This window comes from Centropristis striata, chromosome 20 (assembly GCF_030273125.1).
Source record: "Centropristis striata isolate RG_2023a ecotype Rhode Island chromosome 20, C.striata_1.0, whole genome shotgun sequence".
Classification (NCBI taxonomy): Eukaryota; Metazoa; Chordata; class Actinopteri; order Perciformes; family Serranidae; genus Centropristis; species Centropristis striata.
In genome coordinates, this window is record NC_081536.1 from 19,386,820 (window position 1) to 19,403,291 (window position 16,472).

The 16,472-nt window shown below is 41.6% G+C and overlaps 1 protein-coding gene across 1 annotated transcript in view; it reads right to left on the reverse strand.

The window, feature by feature from the left end:
• The window catches only part of sdccag8 (SHH signaling and ciliogenesis regulator sdccag8), a 51,094-nt gene that overhangs the window by 16,417 nt on the left and 18,205 nt on the right, over nucleotides 1-16,472 (reverse strand). The window contains exons 14-16 of the mRNA XM_059359543.1: nucleotides 11,321-11,448; nucleotides 6,209-6,317; nucleotides 3,639-3,770 (exon numbers count right to left, since the gene is read on the reverse strand). Coding sequence (XP_059215526.1) covers nucleotides 3,639-3,770; nucleotides 6,209-6,317; nucleotides 11,321-11,448 — 369 coding nt within the window. The remainder of the gene's footprint in view (nucleotides 1-3,638; nucleotides 3,771-6,208; nucleotides 6,318-11,320; nucleotides 11,449-16,472) is intronic.

Genomic DNA, 16,472 nt, shown 5'->3' on the forward strand with positions numbered 1-16,472 from the left:
TGCACACACAAAGCAGAGACCTATAAAGTTCAGTGCTGCCTCTACGGCTTCATTCATTACTAACTGCAAGACAAGACTGCAATAAAGAGCTGATAAATACTGTTGATCACTGCGTATGATAAAGTACGGCAGCTGCCAACCTTGGAATCAGGTTTTTAAAAAACAAAAACAAACTTGTATTGCCTTAAAATTCAAAAATTCTTCCCTGGGTAAATAAAGATATGTACTAAAAATAACGCGAGTTTTGAGTGTTTGCATGTTTGCATGTGCTTGTGACTGCGTTACGTAATGCGCAGGGATGCATGGATGAGACTTCTCAGTCCCGATACTGATACCTGGGCTTTGGGTATCGGCCCAAACCGAGCAAAGATCCGATACAAGTGTTTAATTAAAAATCTGAAAGCCTCATTGCAATAAATTTGCCTGATTTTTTGCCAATTTTGGCTTTTGTATGGCTGTGTTTCAAACACTATTTGGTTACTAGAAATTCGCCTGGAATGCAATGCATTTCTTTATTTTTTGTGAAGTTTAACTAATAACTAATGGTAATGAAACATCTGCTCGCTGTCCATGGTGCTGAAAATCCGCCAGAACAGATACAATGAACATTACATTATCGTCTTACTGAGGTCAGGAAAAATGATCGAGGTCATGTACATATATCGTACAATATCACCCGCTGTGTTTACGAGCATGTTTGTTTACATATGAATGTCACCAACAAGATGCCATAAAACTGCATGGTTTTTCCCAACCATCTTAAGACTTGGATGCAGCATTTAAGCATTTTTTTCACAGTGCTGAAGCCGAATGAACAGAAAAAAACCATGCTGAGACCTGTCATTGTACAGATTGGCAGTATATCGCCTGTAAAACAACAACGACTCTATAACCCTGTGCCAAATTATTCAAGTGCAAGAGCCAGAGATTCCATTTTATTTATTGTCAACTGCAATGTCTGAATATTTTTAGGTTCCTTGCTTTCTGAAATGGTTTACTTACTTATTATCATTATACAAGTGGCATCAAATGGTCTTAAAATGACAAGTCATACTGTTTATCACAATTATTTCTGTGACAATACATTGTCTGAGTTATTGTGACAGGCCTAATGATGAAAGGCGTGCATTTAATGCAAACATAAAGGATTGAATGTGACTGTGTGAGAGAGCTATATTTCTATTTACACACTTTTCAATAACATAGTGGGTCTTTGACATCATGTCACAATGCCATACTTTGCATTGCTTGACAACGCCCCTGCTGTAGATTAAAAAAAAAAATCTATTTATTGAAGCTAAAACCAACCTGATAAATTTATATCTGTGGCAGGTTTTCAAGTTTTGCCCCCGGAGTACGATCAGTACCAGAAATACAATCACATACTGAAAAACCAAGTACCAGCTGCAGTGTGGATCATCGTAAACGTGAGTCATACCTCTCTCGCTTTCCTATCTCTGCCTTATCTCTGTACTGTACCTCCTCAGAATAAGTCACCTAAAACACAAGATATAAATGCCAAAAACACATGTATTTACTGCTCAGTACTAATAATGCGTTCCTAAACATTTACACGCTTTTTACCAAAACAATTACCCCCCCAAAATAAAATACAATAATGCGGTCAATCGGCTTAACAGTCGCTGCAAAAGTGACCTCATGTAGAACTGAACTCAAGAGATTTTTTAAATATCAGGAGGATTCATCAACTAAGTAAGTGTCAAAGCAGAAAATAAAACTCACTAAATGCCAAGAGTGATTATCGTGGTTCAGTTGGGAGAAGAGAGAAGTTAGGTGCCAACTTCCCAGCCAATCCACTTTTGGCAGCCAGATTCCTACTCTGCTAAACCTCCTGAGAACATGCAATAGCAACCCATACACACACACACACATAAAAATACCACCACAACATATGCGCGGAAACATACAGAATATTCATACTTCACACTCCTTGACAACTTAGATTGTTTTTCTTTCTATGAAACACACAAAAAGAGTCACACACAACCAGGAGACAGCTGTGACTTGGTAAACTTTGTTTTTTTGGCAGCATCTGAGTGTCGACAGGTTAACACCGGTGGGTGGTAGACAATATGTAGTGTCAGTGATGTAGCAGGAGAAGAGGGTGAGTGTGTGTGAGCGAGTGTGTGTTTGGGATTGTGTAAGAAGAAGGTGGAGTTGGGTGGGGTGGAGGGGCACTGGGGTAGAGATCCCGCAGAGTGGGGCAACAACACCCACACACTCTCGCCCACTTTGCAGAGCCAGGCTGTATGCCAGGCGCCCTGTGGAGACACACACCGACTGGGCTCCACACTTGGGGAGGAAGAGACCCCCGCATCTCACACACACACACGTACAGATACTGTAGCATAAGCCAAAGATGGAGCCACTTTTAACTGCAGCTTTTAAAAGTCAACGGCTGTGGTTGAATAGTCTCTTTTGTTTGGGAAGCTTCCTAACAAAGTCAAACGACTCGGAAGTAAGTGGCAGCCGCGATAAGAGCAGGTTGAATTCTCTAAATGCTGAGGAAAGGAGCTTCAGTGCTTCCTTTGTTATCTCTTTTAGCATAAGATAAACTGCTCCACCCTTTACAGTAGGAATAATGCCGTCCCACAGGTCCTTCCAGCAGAAACATATAAAGCAACACACCCATAGAAATTAAATGAGTAGAACGGACATTAAACTGTTTGCTGTGGTCATTAGACTAGTTCCCCAGAATCACTTCCTATAATCTTGACAGACACATATTTATCTTAAGTGTATGATGTATTAACTATACTGTAGATCACCCTTAAAAACATCCGCAACAAAACGAAAAATGTGGCTCTAACAGAAAATAGTGCATAAAAACGATCAGACCTTCAGTAAATGAGTATGAGTTGTCAGACAGATAATTTATTTATTTATAGTCAATAAAAACAATAAAAAACGGAGCTACAAAAACTTAATGAGCCTGACTGCTGCATCAATTTCAGTTCAGTTCAATCCGATCAAGTAATATTTTTCAGTCAGACACGACCAAACCAGTCACAGTTTATCATATATTAGCTCCTTGTTAGCTTCATAATTCATATTCTTGACAGTAAAGTTCCCAACGATGTCTGTGTTTCACCTTTTGCACTTTTTATCTGCTGGACTGTTACTGTCCTTTGTTGACTACCACAAGTAATAAATGGATCCTATGACTAGTGTATTGTTTTCAAAGTATTTTACGTATGTATATATAAATGTTTCTTCAGAGCAGTTTGATGTGCTGTGCCTGATTAAGTAGAAAACATTGCCACTGCACAGACAGCAGGAGAGTAAACTGCAGATAACACGAAAATCACAGTGTCAACAAAAAATAGAACAATTCTTGTAAGAATTAAACATTAGATGTGCACGAGATGGACTGGTTAGGGACAGACTGAAGAAACTGCATCTATTTTCTCTTTTTAAAACACCTGCTACCAGATTCTGCAAACGGCGAGAAATTAAAGGTTTAAAATGTCGGGTGGCTGTTATTTTAATAATCAAAAATGATAGAATCATTAGATACAAATGCCAGTTTTTTTTTTATTTAAATAAGTTTAGTAGTTCTTGGGAGGAAAAGAATGAAATCAAAGTTGATAGTAAACAATGTAAGATTATTTGCGTACCTGTCCTTCATGCGCTGGTGCATGCGACCGTGCTGGACACATTGATCCTCCATATCAGAGCAGCGAGCTCTCAGACTCTTTACCGTCTCCTCGAGGTGTTGCTTCTCTAGGGCCAGCTGCTCCAGCTCTCTTCTGCACACAATTTTTATTTTTATTTAAAATGACTTGTAGTCACAAAGTGCTTCATAATGCAAGACAAAATAGAGACATAAAATAGAGACGCCATAGAAAATACAATACAGAGAAAAACAATTCAGTTCAGGAAAGGGAAGTCTAAACAGGTGGATTCTGAGTCTACAGACTCCACAGATCTTAAGTCCAAAGATCTGGAGACTTAAGATCTACAGGCATAACGTGTTGTTGACATACAATATGTTTCTTTAGAAATCTCTACAAAGTTTATCGTAAATTCCCTCTGCTGGGAGGTCATGTTATTGGTTTGGTTTGTTTGTTTTTCTGTCTGTCAGCAGGATTACAGAAAAAACTACAGGCCTGTTTTTCATGGGGTTGTTACATAAATAAGAACATTATGAGATGTTTGCTGCTTTCATGTGCTGTCAAAACAATCAGAAACATTAGTTCCTGACCAAGGAATTCAGATGAACGCCCCCTCAAGTTGTAACAATTTTGAAATTCTGCTAAAAAGGTTGGTAGCTCACCTGATCCATTTCTCTACAAGAACAAACTAAAAACAGCCATTAACACGTTGACCAACAAAATACAACTTCTTTGTTATGTACAAGATATTTCCACATGAACACACTGAAGTAGGAAGAACTACTTTCCAGCTCAGGACATGTGACCATCTGAGGAGCATGTGAATGCACCTTTGGCCTTGGCCGAGGTCTGCGCTCTCCGAGTGCCACTGTTGTTCAGGAAATGTCATTTCAAATCAATTTACTCTGCTATAAAGGGCATTTTTCTAAAGACTGTACAGCAACCAATGAGGACCAACTAAATTTAGTTGTTTTCCATTTATTTGACTAAGATAAACAGGAAATGAAGGAAAAGGAAAAAAAGGTATGACGTGCAACAAAATGTCCCTGGGCGGACGACACAGTTATGCATCTGCTGTGAAACACTTTGTCTGCTTTCCAAAGGCCAATCAGTAGGAGTCAGACTAACAACTGAAAACAATTTGTCCAGAGTTTTGTCATTTGTCTTGCCGCAACTGTCTCCCTGTAACCTCGCTTAGCCCGACCGAGGCCGTCCAGCAGGACTTTAACCGCTACACTGGGCTTGGACTCCAGGAGCTCAAACAGCCCGCGGCACAAAACACACCAACACCACACTGCTGCTAAACTACATAACACACACATACAGCAGATGTAGGCTATGAGCCTTCACGCCAGTGTGTCAGCATTTATGTGTTCTTACCCACAAAAAAACAAATTCAAGGTGGCAGCTATTACTGTGTACATTCATGTGTGTTTGGTATTAATGTCCACCGATAACAAAATACTCAGGGTACATCAGTGTGTGTATTGTGTGCACGTGTCCTGTGGCTGGTGAGGCCAGTGCGGTCTGGCAGGGCCAGATTGGGGGCTGTCATGTGACTAATGTGCAGCACAGCTCCAACAGCTGACAGGACACTGGGCCCAGGGTCACTCACACACACATACACAACACTGAAGTACACAAGCACACACAGAAACACACACACACACACACACAGGCAGCCCAGATGGAGAGCTGTGCAGGCCTGCTGTGACTACTGTAGCATCAGGTTAACAAGAAAACAGGTCAGACTGGAAAGCAGTATGTAGTATGTTGACATGCTCTGTCCAAACAGCCTGGATAGATGATGCTTCATCAAATGATGACATGGATGTCCAACAGACAGAGGGAATAAACAACAGAGCGGGTAAATAGAGGCTACGTGTTACACAAGTGGATATTAAATGGATAGTTTAGATTTTTTGGAGAAGGGTTGTATGTTGCTCATAGTCTGTGTATTACCTACTGTAGATGGTGGTTGGCACACCCCCAGATTTGGAAAAACAACCAGGAGTATTGACATGAAAGCTAAGCAATGTTCACTGTTTTTAGAATATTTTCATCACTTTACCTTGTCTTCAGAAAGCCCTTTCCAACGGGGAACTGAAGCTGTTATATCCATCTATGCTGTCTTCAAAGCCACCAGACTCCATTTTTTTAAAAACCCAGAAATTTTACCAAGTAGAGCATGAGGGAGTTGCGGGTCTATTGCTGCATCGATTGATTAATTTCTTGTCATTATGTAACTTTGGTGAATCTGAATTAACTCTTTAAAAACACCAAAGTCACACAACAAGGCAAACTTACCAATTGAGGCAGCGGTAGATCAGAGGGCTGTCACATAGAAAGGTAAAGCAGTAAAACGTTCTAAATATATGGTAAAGTTAAACTGATATTGGGGTTTTTTAGGTGGCTAATATACATTTTGCTGCATCGCCCCACACCAGTGAGTAGTTTAGCTTCCATGCCATTAATCCTGCCTGCTTCTCCAAACTATCCTATCAACTGAAGGCATAATTACATGAATAAATGTTCAAACAAAGAGAAAATATGATGAAAGATAAAATACTGACCTGCTGTTTTCTGTCAGCTCTTCCAGTTTGACTCCCAGCGTGCAGCACTCCTCCTTCAGTTTCCTGATCAGGGAATTCTGGGAACTCAGCAGACTGTCCAACTCTGCAACTGCAATCGATGGTGGGAAAGTTTTCTGTTACTGTGAGGTGAGCCATTGTGGGGGGATTTTCTGTGCACTTTGAGTAGCTGTCAGAGATCCTGGCTGCACAGACACTGAGAGGGGTTCAAGCAATGTATCACTTCGGTTAGACACTTCTCAGCCCACACGCCTACACCGAAGTTCAGACGGCGTCAAACTCAAAAGCCTGCCTCGAGGATCTGTTGTCACTGGACGCCACCATCTTACACTTCCCTTTCTCTCCAAGAATAGAGCCATGTTTATGTGCAGTTGCATAGCATTACAGACACTGTATATTACAGTGTATTTCCGGTTTACACTCCCGTACATGTGCTGTACTGTATAAACAGCATCTATACAGAATGTACATCCATCTCTCTCTACTACTACACAATTAACTGCTGAGAAAGATAATATCAGTACAAAGACATGGATGTGACAAATTACATCTGTAAGACATGTAATGTAATTAAAGGAGGCTCACTCCACTTAAAATCACACAATACTGGCAAAACAAATTAAGATCTCATGTTTAGCATTATCTCTGACTGTCACCTCCAAGAACAATGTAAATGTCAAAATAGATATTTTTAAAAAGTGTATACATTAAAAATGCCTCTGTCATTAAGATGTCTGACTGTAATGGAAAAGTTTTAAAATTAAATTTGAAGAAGATTATGATGAAGCTTATTTATACAGGCACGAGAAAACCAAATCACTTAAAAATAAATTGTCGGGACAAAAAATGTTGGTGGCTGACATTGCTCAAGCCCAAATTTAGACGTGATGTCACAACAAAGTGAAATAATTAAAAGTGCGAGTTTCTTTGACACAGTGTGAATGCTAAAACCGTGATTTGGATTTGTGTATTTTTCAGTTCACAATTCAGTTGGCCTTTTTTCTTGTGGTTAAACTTCTTATTCATTTCTGTGTACAGACAGAATACAGAATATGTGTCTGAATTTAAAATAAACATTCTAGGTTATCTCATTGACCCATAATTTAATTCAGTCATACTTTCATTTCATTTAAGTCACAATTCATGAGAAAAAAAGACACTGGAAATACGAATGTGTGCGATGAGGCCACCAGTCAACTGACTAGCTATCCTCGCTAGTCAGTGCAGAAAACACTAGTCAGTTAAACTTAATAACATTATTATTGGACATAATTTGCAATGAAATGTCACGTCTTCATAGTCAAATGTTGCATTCTATAAAATGTTATAACATCTTTTAGCAACTGAAAATGCAATTAAAGATTTCAAATGTCTCTTATAATACACACAACATTTGAACTTATAGAATAAACTGTGCTCACTTACACATACTGGGTTTTTTTTTGTGAAGTAATAATTACTTATGTGACCCCAGGAAGAGTAGTTGTAGATCCAAATAAACAAATAGACAAATTAGTAGTCAGACAGAGAAATTAGTCATACTTATTACATTCTAATTGTTAAAAAATATATATTGTGCTAAAAGAACATTATGGCTACCTCTATTAATGCCTGTGATACGCATGCCAACCAAACCGCCTCAGATACCAGAGGAAAACATCCACATTACAGACAGAGCTGAACAATTAACTCTATTTTAAAGATACTGCAGCAAAAGCAAGATACATGTCTCTTTGAATGTATTCCCAAAAATGCTTTTGTTGACATTCACATTAAACTCAAAACTGTTCAAACAACAGGCAGAGATGTACAGAACAAAAACAAAAAAAACACAAGTAAAGAGAAAAGAGGATGGGAAAATAAAGTGTGTAAGAAGGGTAAAACGAGTGGAGAAAGAGAGGGGGATTGTTGTTTGAAAGCGCTTTTCTTTCTCCTTTCCACCCTTCCTGCCACGTCCTCATCCGCTCATGGGGGCCTCTTTCTGAACAATCCAACACTGGGCTTTCATCATTCCTTTGAAATGATCCACGTTCAGCTCTCCAACATATGTCTGCTCTTTTAAAATAACAATGGCTGCCGTTTGGATTGAGGCAATGATCCACCTGCTCCGGCATTCTGTTACAGTCAACCGAAACCAAAAACACCAAGGACTCGCAGTCTTTGAAAAGTAGCTCAGACTTGTGAAGAGTTTTTTCTTTTTCTTTTTTTTTTTTTTACATACAGTAGAAATTGGGGGGGACAAGAAAGAAAAAGAAAAAAAAGTAGGAGAGGAGCCATGATGGGAGATGTCTGTGCTATGATATACAGTATTTAATTTACCTGCAGGCTGAAATTTGACTAGACTTTTGTCATTTCTATCTTCTTTCTCTATGTGCTACAGAAATGCATTAAAATACAAAGGAGCAAAATTATGTCTGGGAGAGCCAATAACATATTATTCACTTTTTACTTCTGCACATGTGTATCTCTAGGGTGAGTTACAACTAACCTTCATTCCACTCTATACAGCCTCTGTCCCCAGATCACTGCCACAGATAATGCACGGAGGGCAGAAATTGGATGCTACAGAGCATGAAACTAAACCACACAAACTCACAGACGTGCACACACACGTACACTCAACAAAGTTTGGTCAGTGCTGGAAAAGTTGCATGAAGAATGCTAATTAGCTGAACAGGCTTTGAATGCGTCTGGCCATGCGTAGGCCAAAAAGAACCCTGGGACACAGAAACACAGCAGAACTGGCACTGGAAACAAACAGAGAAAAAAATGAGGGAGGGAGAGGGATGGAGAGAAGAAGCGTGGCAGGGAGGGAGGGATGGAGAGAAACAAATATCTGATATCATCTAGAGGCTGCTCTGTACGCATTCACTCAAAAAAAGAAACATGAAAAAAAATTCAGAAAAAAGGTGGGAAAGAGCAGAGAAGAAGGGAGAGGGGGGACGGATGGATGGAAGGACAAACGGATGGACAGAGAGGCGGGATTTGGAGAGCAAGAAAGCTAATTATCCAGCTCGTCTGTTGGGTTGCACAGGGAGAGGAAGTGATGCGAGCTACTAAAGGACGTCCACCCCTCCATCCCCTCCCCATCCACAGTTTCCTGCTGTGCTCTGATGTCAGCTCTCTTTAGACAACATGTGTGCTGCCGACATGCGCCAGAAACAAACCCTTTGTTTACCCCCCCTCCCCTCCCCTCCCTCCATCCATTCCTCCCTCTGTACCCTCCATCTTTGTTCTGCGTACCAGCAGGCTCCCTGGTTGTTGAAGGGAACCACAGGTAAATAAAAAGATAGGAGAAGGCAGGGAGGGAGAGGGAGAGCGGCTGAGGGTGGGTGGTGGGTGAGAGGGGTGGGGGGGATCCAGATGGTGCAACAGATGTGCTAGCAGCAGCAGCTCTGCTGTGCAGACAGACAGGGAGCTCTGAGCTGGGTCTCTGTGCTCCGCTCCCATCACCTTCCCTCTGCTCTGCCCTGCTATTCTCTCTTCTCCTCTTATAGCTTCTGTTCTGCTCTTTTGAGGTCACTTCAGCTCAAATCATTTGTGTTCCTGTCCGTCCCCTCCCACTTCTGGCTGCGTCGTGTTGGTGGGGAGCAAGGTGGCACAGTGAGAACGAAATCCATCCTTCAACTAGATGATGCAGGTTCAAGACCCTTTCCAGCAAAGCTCCACCCTGCTGAAGTGTCCTTGAGGAAGAGGCTGAAACCCTCCCAGCTCAAGGGCTGCGATTCTGAAGCTGACCCTGATTAACTCTGCTGTTTTGCTCCTTGCAGTTCTGAATATTCTGACTCAGTGTGCGGCATCCTATTTAGTTCTGCTTTGTTCTGCCTCCTCACATCACCCTCCCCTCCGTGTAAGTTAACTAATATGCCTGTGTACCGCAGTGGCCTACAGTAATCCTATTGAAATAGTGAATCTGGGAACTTGCTGCTGTGTGGCCCTGTATTGCTGTCCTTTAGGGAATCTGACCCCATATAACCACCTGATTTGGCTCCATCACAGCTGCCAAACTAGATCCGCTGCCATTCTATCTGGCAGAGTTAAATTCACCCGTGAGTAGATCTGTAACACTTTATCTCGTCGAACCATCACAGTCTAGGTGCACGCAGCCGTCTGTATAATTCATAGTATGTTAGATTGAAGTTCACAAGCACTCGCAAAATTTGTAGTTGTACCCTGGTAGCAACATATGCTGAGGCAGACCGCTCACTGACATGTGGGTTTCACCACTGCACTGCCTCTTAAGAGACTAGCAGCTGGTCCTGAGTCCATTCATTCAAGTGGGAGAAGTGAAGGTGAGCACCGATGATGACTGAATCTTTAGTCCTATACTAACTAAATATAAAAAGTAAAGTAAAGTAAATATTAATAACATTCTTCATGAACCTCATATCTTCTGAACATTAAGGCACTATAGATGGCATTTTCAGACAGAAAAATCAGGAGAAAATTATTTTTGTAATGCAGTTTCCACTGATCTGGTAACACAGGTAGCGTGAGCATCATTAGTTGTTGGTTGTCAGCAGAACTACTTTTTCTTGTTGGTTTATGTCTCTGTCTAGCAGAAGAACAAATGTCACAATTTTCCTTCTGCAGATACAAACTAATCAGGAAATACAGATAAACAATGAAGACAGCGCAGTAATTAAAATAACTTAAGTGTTAAGATTAATCACAGAATGACCTGCAAATGTGCATCCATGTTTGTAAAACAAAAACATTTTGGCAAAATAACTCTGAACAAAATGTAGCTGGGGAAGGACAGACTGCATGAAGACAATCTGCCTCTGAAACGTTTCCAGTGAACATCTGAACTGCAACAGAGATGTGACAAAGCTGTGGTGCAACCGAACCACGATGCAGCTGCATCCGGGACAAGGCTCCACTAAACACAACTCTTAATTAAAAGGTGGCCCTTTCATACCAAAAACATGGAGGGGAAAGGAAAAGGTTTTTAAAGCGCTAATATCGTTGAGGATACTTCTCATACTATCTTTGATATATTTGATGAAGTCAGAAAGGTGAGAAGGAGACAGTGGAAGAGGAAACACTGCTGAAGCAAAGCCCGGTGCTGCTGCTGTGTGTGGAAGCACTGACCTCTCTGCTGGTGTTGAGCCTCTGTCTGCTGCAGCAGCGCAGCCAGCTCTCTCTCTCTTTCCCGCGCTGAAAGGGTCGCAGACGCCATTTCCTCCTCATGAGCCCGTTCTGCACTCTCTCTGTCCTGTCTGAGGAAAAGGACCAGGTTATTAAAGGAACATGTAAACCACAATCCATTTTCATAATAATAATATTTTATCCACATTTTCTATTAATAATGGCATTTTGTGTAAAAATTCACTAAACACAAACTGTGAAATTTCAAAATAGCACGGTGTTCATTAGATGCACAATTTCATCACATATCTTGGCTACCTACACTGTGTGTATAACCAGTATTCATCCAAACAGAGACACGAATGTTCTCTGTGCTAGAGATGACGGATTACTCCTCTTCTGCTTGTGGTGAAGCATGAAAATACCGTTAGCTGCAACTTCTGTCTTAAAGATATAATTTCTTTTACCATTTAAAGTCAAGTCAGATGTTTTTTCAACGGACCATGATTAAAATGTAGACTTGTTTTACTAAGAGTGGTGTTTCGGTGGAAAGGCGGTTTTAAGTTTACTGTTGGATCCCAGATTGTGCCGTTAAGTGGCTAGTACTTTAAAAACACAGAGCATACGTGTAGCGCTGCAAGCAGTACACTTAATAGTTGCTCTCAAAATGAGACATGCAAAGTCAGAGTGATATGAAATGCCCCTTTCAGTCTCAAAAAACAGCAACCTGTCTACTAGAGCCTGACTGATTTTTTAGATTGATACTGACTTTGGTAGATGAAATGAGAATTAACTTTTTTATGTGAATTGTGCACAGATTTTGCACTGATATGACTCTGCAAAGATATTCAGTAGACTGCTTTCTTAAAAAATAACTTAGCTGAAGAAATCATTATTGTACATTATACATACAATGTCAAACAATTAAAGAAAATTGAGAGAATAAAGAATAAAAATAAATGAATAGCTTGTAGTAATTGATCACAATTTAGGTAAAGAATAAACAGTACTGTATGCTTAGGAAAAGTCAACTGCTGATCATTTAAAAACACATTTTTTTTCTGAATTATGTGTTTGCTAAGAAAGGTTTTAATACCAGCTTATAAACACTGATACCAAGAGATCTCGATATGATAGGCTAGTATCAGCCACTAAAATTTGCGGACAAAAAAAATCCCTCGGGCTCCTATATTTATTATTATTATATCAGTAAGGATCAGAAGCTGATCGATCGGTGCATTCCTAGTAAATTCCACCATACTTTTGTGTGTGACGAAGATCAATTATGTGGAGGAACAAAAGATAGATCGATAAATACAGAGGTGAGTGAGAAAGCAGGAGGAGAGCACACACTGAAAAAACGAGAATGAAAGAAAGGACAGACAGGAGAAAGACAGAAAAGACTCAGGGGGTAGAAGGGTAAAAGCGTCAAGCCACTGTCGGCTTGAAGACCCCTGAGTGATACTGCAGCTGTCTACAAAGTGCACACACACACGCACGCTCATGGCCACATCGGCCCCGACTCTTTTGCCTTTTGCAGAAGATCAGTCTGCTCTGTGACTGCTTTGCTTAAGCTGCTTATCCTCGTACATTTCCTGTACAACATGTATCAATATCATTCTGTTTCCAGCCACATTGATGCCGATAGCAGGTATAAAATAACAGCGAAGCATGTTTTTACAAGAGAACCGTACTAAGATCTACACATGAATTACTGTATGACTTTGTATTACAACAGGAAAGCAGACTTGCATGACACATTTTGTCGCGATCAAATAGATTTAATCTCCACTTTTGTTTGTCTCAGTATCAAAATTGTGCAGGTAAGGTGCAAACTCAGGTGCCTCTCCCTGCTGGCTTTGAACAACTCTGCATTTTACTCCTGTTTGAACCAAACTTTCTAACTCAGCTTAGTCCAAATGTGCCCAAACAACAGAGGAACAGACAAAGAAGGAAAGAAAAGAAAAACTACAAAGACTGGAAAAAAAAACGAACAAATAAACAGAACTCTTCCTGAAGTCCAAAGGCGCTAATGAAGAGAGAATTCTCCAGTTTAAGTGAAAACTTTTCTCCCCTACAGCGCTTGGCCTGCATCTCTAAAGTGACCGCGTCTGTCTGTTCCTTCGTGTGTGTGTGTGTTCTCCTGCTGTCCTGCTGTCTGGGGTGTGAAAGCGGGTGGCGGGTGTGCAGGGGACACAAGGAGACTGTGTGTGTCTGTACTCATATGAGTGTGTGCGTGTGTGTGTGAGAGTGAATGAACCCCCGCTGGGCTTGAACAGCAGCCTGAGCCACCAAAGCGCACACCAGGGCTCAGCGGGAGATGGCGGGCAGGCGTTGCCAGCCATTTGGTCCTGCAAGAGGTTCCAGGGGGCCGTGTGTATTTGCGTATGCCTATGTGTGTGTGTTTGTGTGCTATTGGGGTGGGGGGGGGACTCACACCAGACCTGTTTACCCACCAATTAGCATCAGACAGACCGCCAGAAAGTTCCAGCAGTCAGCAATAGAGCGGTGGTTGTGAGGAAGAGGAGAGTGATGAAAAAAAGAAGAAGATAGAAAAGCAAAGACACAGAGAGCTACACAATTGGCATCTGTTTGGTTGTGCTGATCTACTAAACAAACATTTTACAAGTACAACCTAAGAAAGTTGCACAAAGCAGAGCAGAGCAGACTCGAGGCCCGTTTCTGGAGATGACCTTGAGGAGGGTTGATGATTCTGTGTTTCAGTTCAATAAGTGAGGCTTGAGGGCTCAAATCCCTGTGACGAGGGCCTGAAAGCCTCTTCAGGAACCAAATTAAAGCGGAAAAGGAAGTCGGCTAACTTGAGGTTCTTTCCCCCGCGCCATTTTGTATCCCCAATCAAATGCAAGCGCATTTACTTGCAAAACGCTGTCACAAAATGGCTGCTGGTGAGCTCTGACAAATTAAAGCATAAAAAAGAGAAAGCAAAGGAGAGATGTCAGTGGAGAGCCAAGCCCTGGAGCAAGCGTTGAGGGCGATGGGTAGAGCAGAGGCTGAATGTGTGGGGCTGGAGCTGGATAATTCTCCCCGGACAATAATCTGCCTTCCAGCTAATTGGTGAATGGGCTCTGGGTTGCTGCCTGTGGCAGGAACTCTTGTTTGGGCCTGGGAGGCAATAGACTGAATGTTCAGTTAGCGGATAGCTGGGCCTGTTTGTATATGCCTGGCCTGATGCACTGTAGGACAGCTTGATAAGTATGGCGAGAGCTGCATGGGCCAGGGGCCTAAGGTAGACTGGAATAGCTCTGGGGCTGCGGCCAGGTACAGTGGCTGCTGGGTAAGTGGGAGGTGGCAGAGGCGGTGGCTGGCTGGCTAGCTGGCTGGAGCGGCGAGGAAGAAGAGGGGGCCCAGTCTGCACTGCCTGCCTAAGTGGGCACTATTCAAGCTGTTGCCCATTAGATGTGGGGTGCCAGGGCCTGACCAAGCACGGAGTTTGCAGCACCCCATGGTGCAGCCGGCATCCCACGCCAGAACCACCAAATGCCGCGGTTTATCAGAGAACGAGCACAAATTGGAGTCAGACGGTGGACTTGGAGGAATTGGAGACATTCGCCAACGCCAGACACCACTGACCGCTGTTTGGACTAAAGTAAAAGAGATTATACTCTCTCCCAATAAACACAATATCTCCCAGATACACAAACACACAAAGTGAAGTCATACAGTGCATGAACACACACAAATGAGAAAAAATCTTTGTGAGAATGCAAATAACACAAAATATATGACCATATCTTGTTGTGATTACAAATAAATAAGAAACATCAACATGATTTATGTAGCTCTCTAAACTTTAGTTAATCTTTGGAAGCATTCAGTTGCCAAAATCAAGTTAAAGACAAACATCTACAAAGATGACATACAGAAAACTAAAGAGAACAATGCCTCAAATCAACGCATTGTCACATTTATGCCCAGAGATGTTCCTGTGTTGCAAAATAACAGGTGTGAAATTAACATACAGGTGAGTAGAGTGAACTCAGCCTACAGCACAAACGTGTAAACACACAAGCGTTTGCAGCAAAGTGTTGAGGAGGAGATGGAGAATCAAGAGGAAGAGACAGAATAACACTATTTCTGTCACCGAGATCCATCTCTACCAATATACATCTATACATTCATGTATCTTACATCTTTCAAGTAAGATCTTTAAATGACAATGACAGATTTCTGTATTATCAAATCTGAGTTTCTACAAAAAAAGAAAATGAATGACTTCTGAATTTTATAAGCTTAAATCCATCTTTGATATTAAATTGATATACTTAACTATCTACCTAATTTGCCTTTGAATGCCTTTTCTGATGCTCATCCAGCTCAAACAATCATCTGATCAGATGACTGACTGAAATGCACTGATGCTGTACTATAAATTTACAACTGTTAACTATTTGCTCAACTGCTCAAAATGGTGACACTCGTGATGATTCATTTTTGTGGAGAAATTCCAGTGGATCCACAGCTATTCATGATAGACTGCATCAATCAGACCACATTAATATTCAACAGTTTGATACGCAGAACTACAAAGATGATTTCTGCTAATGTGTGAGTGGGCTTGTTTATGTGTGTGACTGAGAGACGGTGAGACGGAGGCCTTGTGTAGGCCCATCTAACGCGATACTGCCAACAAAGGATGAGTGCACCGCGGAGAAAATAAAGTGACATATTGAACATTTGCTGCGCTGCGTATCATTGATGCGGCGTACAATAAACATCTGAATTGTTTCTTGTAGCAGACCGCACACAGTGTGACACAATTTTCTCTCACACGCACCTCAATGTGTTTTAGCACATTTTTATTAAACCTCGGGGTGATGTAAGTCAATCACTCTGCTCCCACATTTTTCTTCTGACACCCCTCCCTTCATCTCGCCGCTCTACTTTATGAAACAAACACATCAAACACAGAGGCAGCCTGATGCAGCCTCACTACTCCTTTACCCCGTGCCCAGCCCATCTTTCCATCTATCCGTCCATCTATCCGTCCACACATTCTCATCTCTGCTCCGATCTTTTTTTCTGCTGTTTCCATCTCTCCCTCCTCCCTCCTCTTTTTTCCCTCCCACCCTTTTTTTCCTGTAACTAAACTGGCTGTGTCTCTCTCCATCTGCTGGTTCTTCCTTCAGCGGCCCTG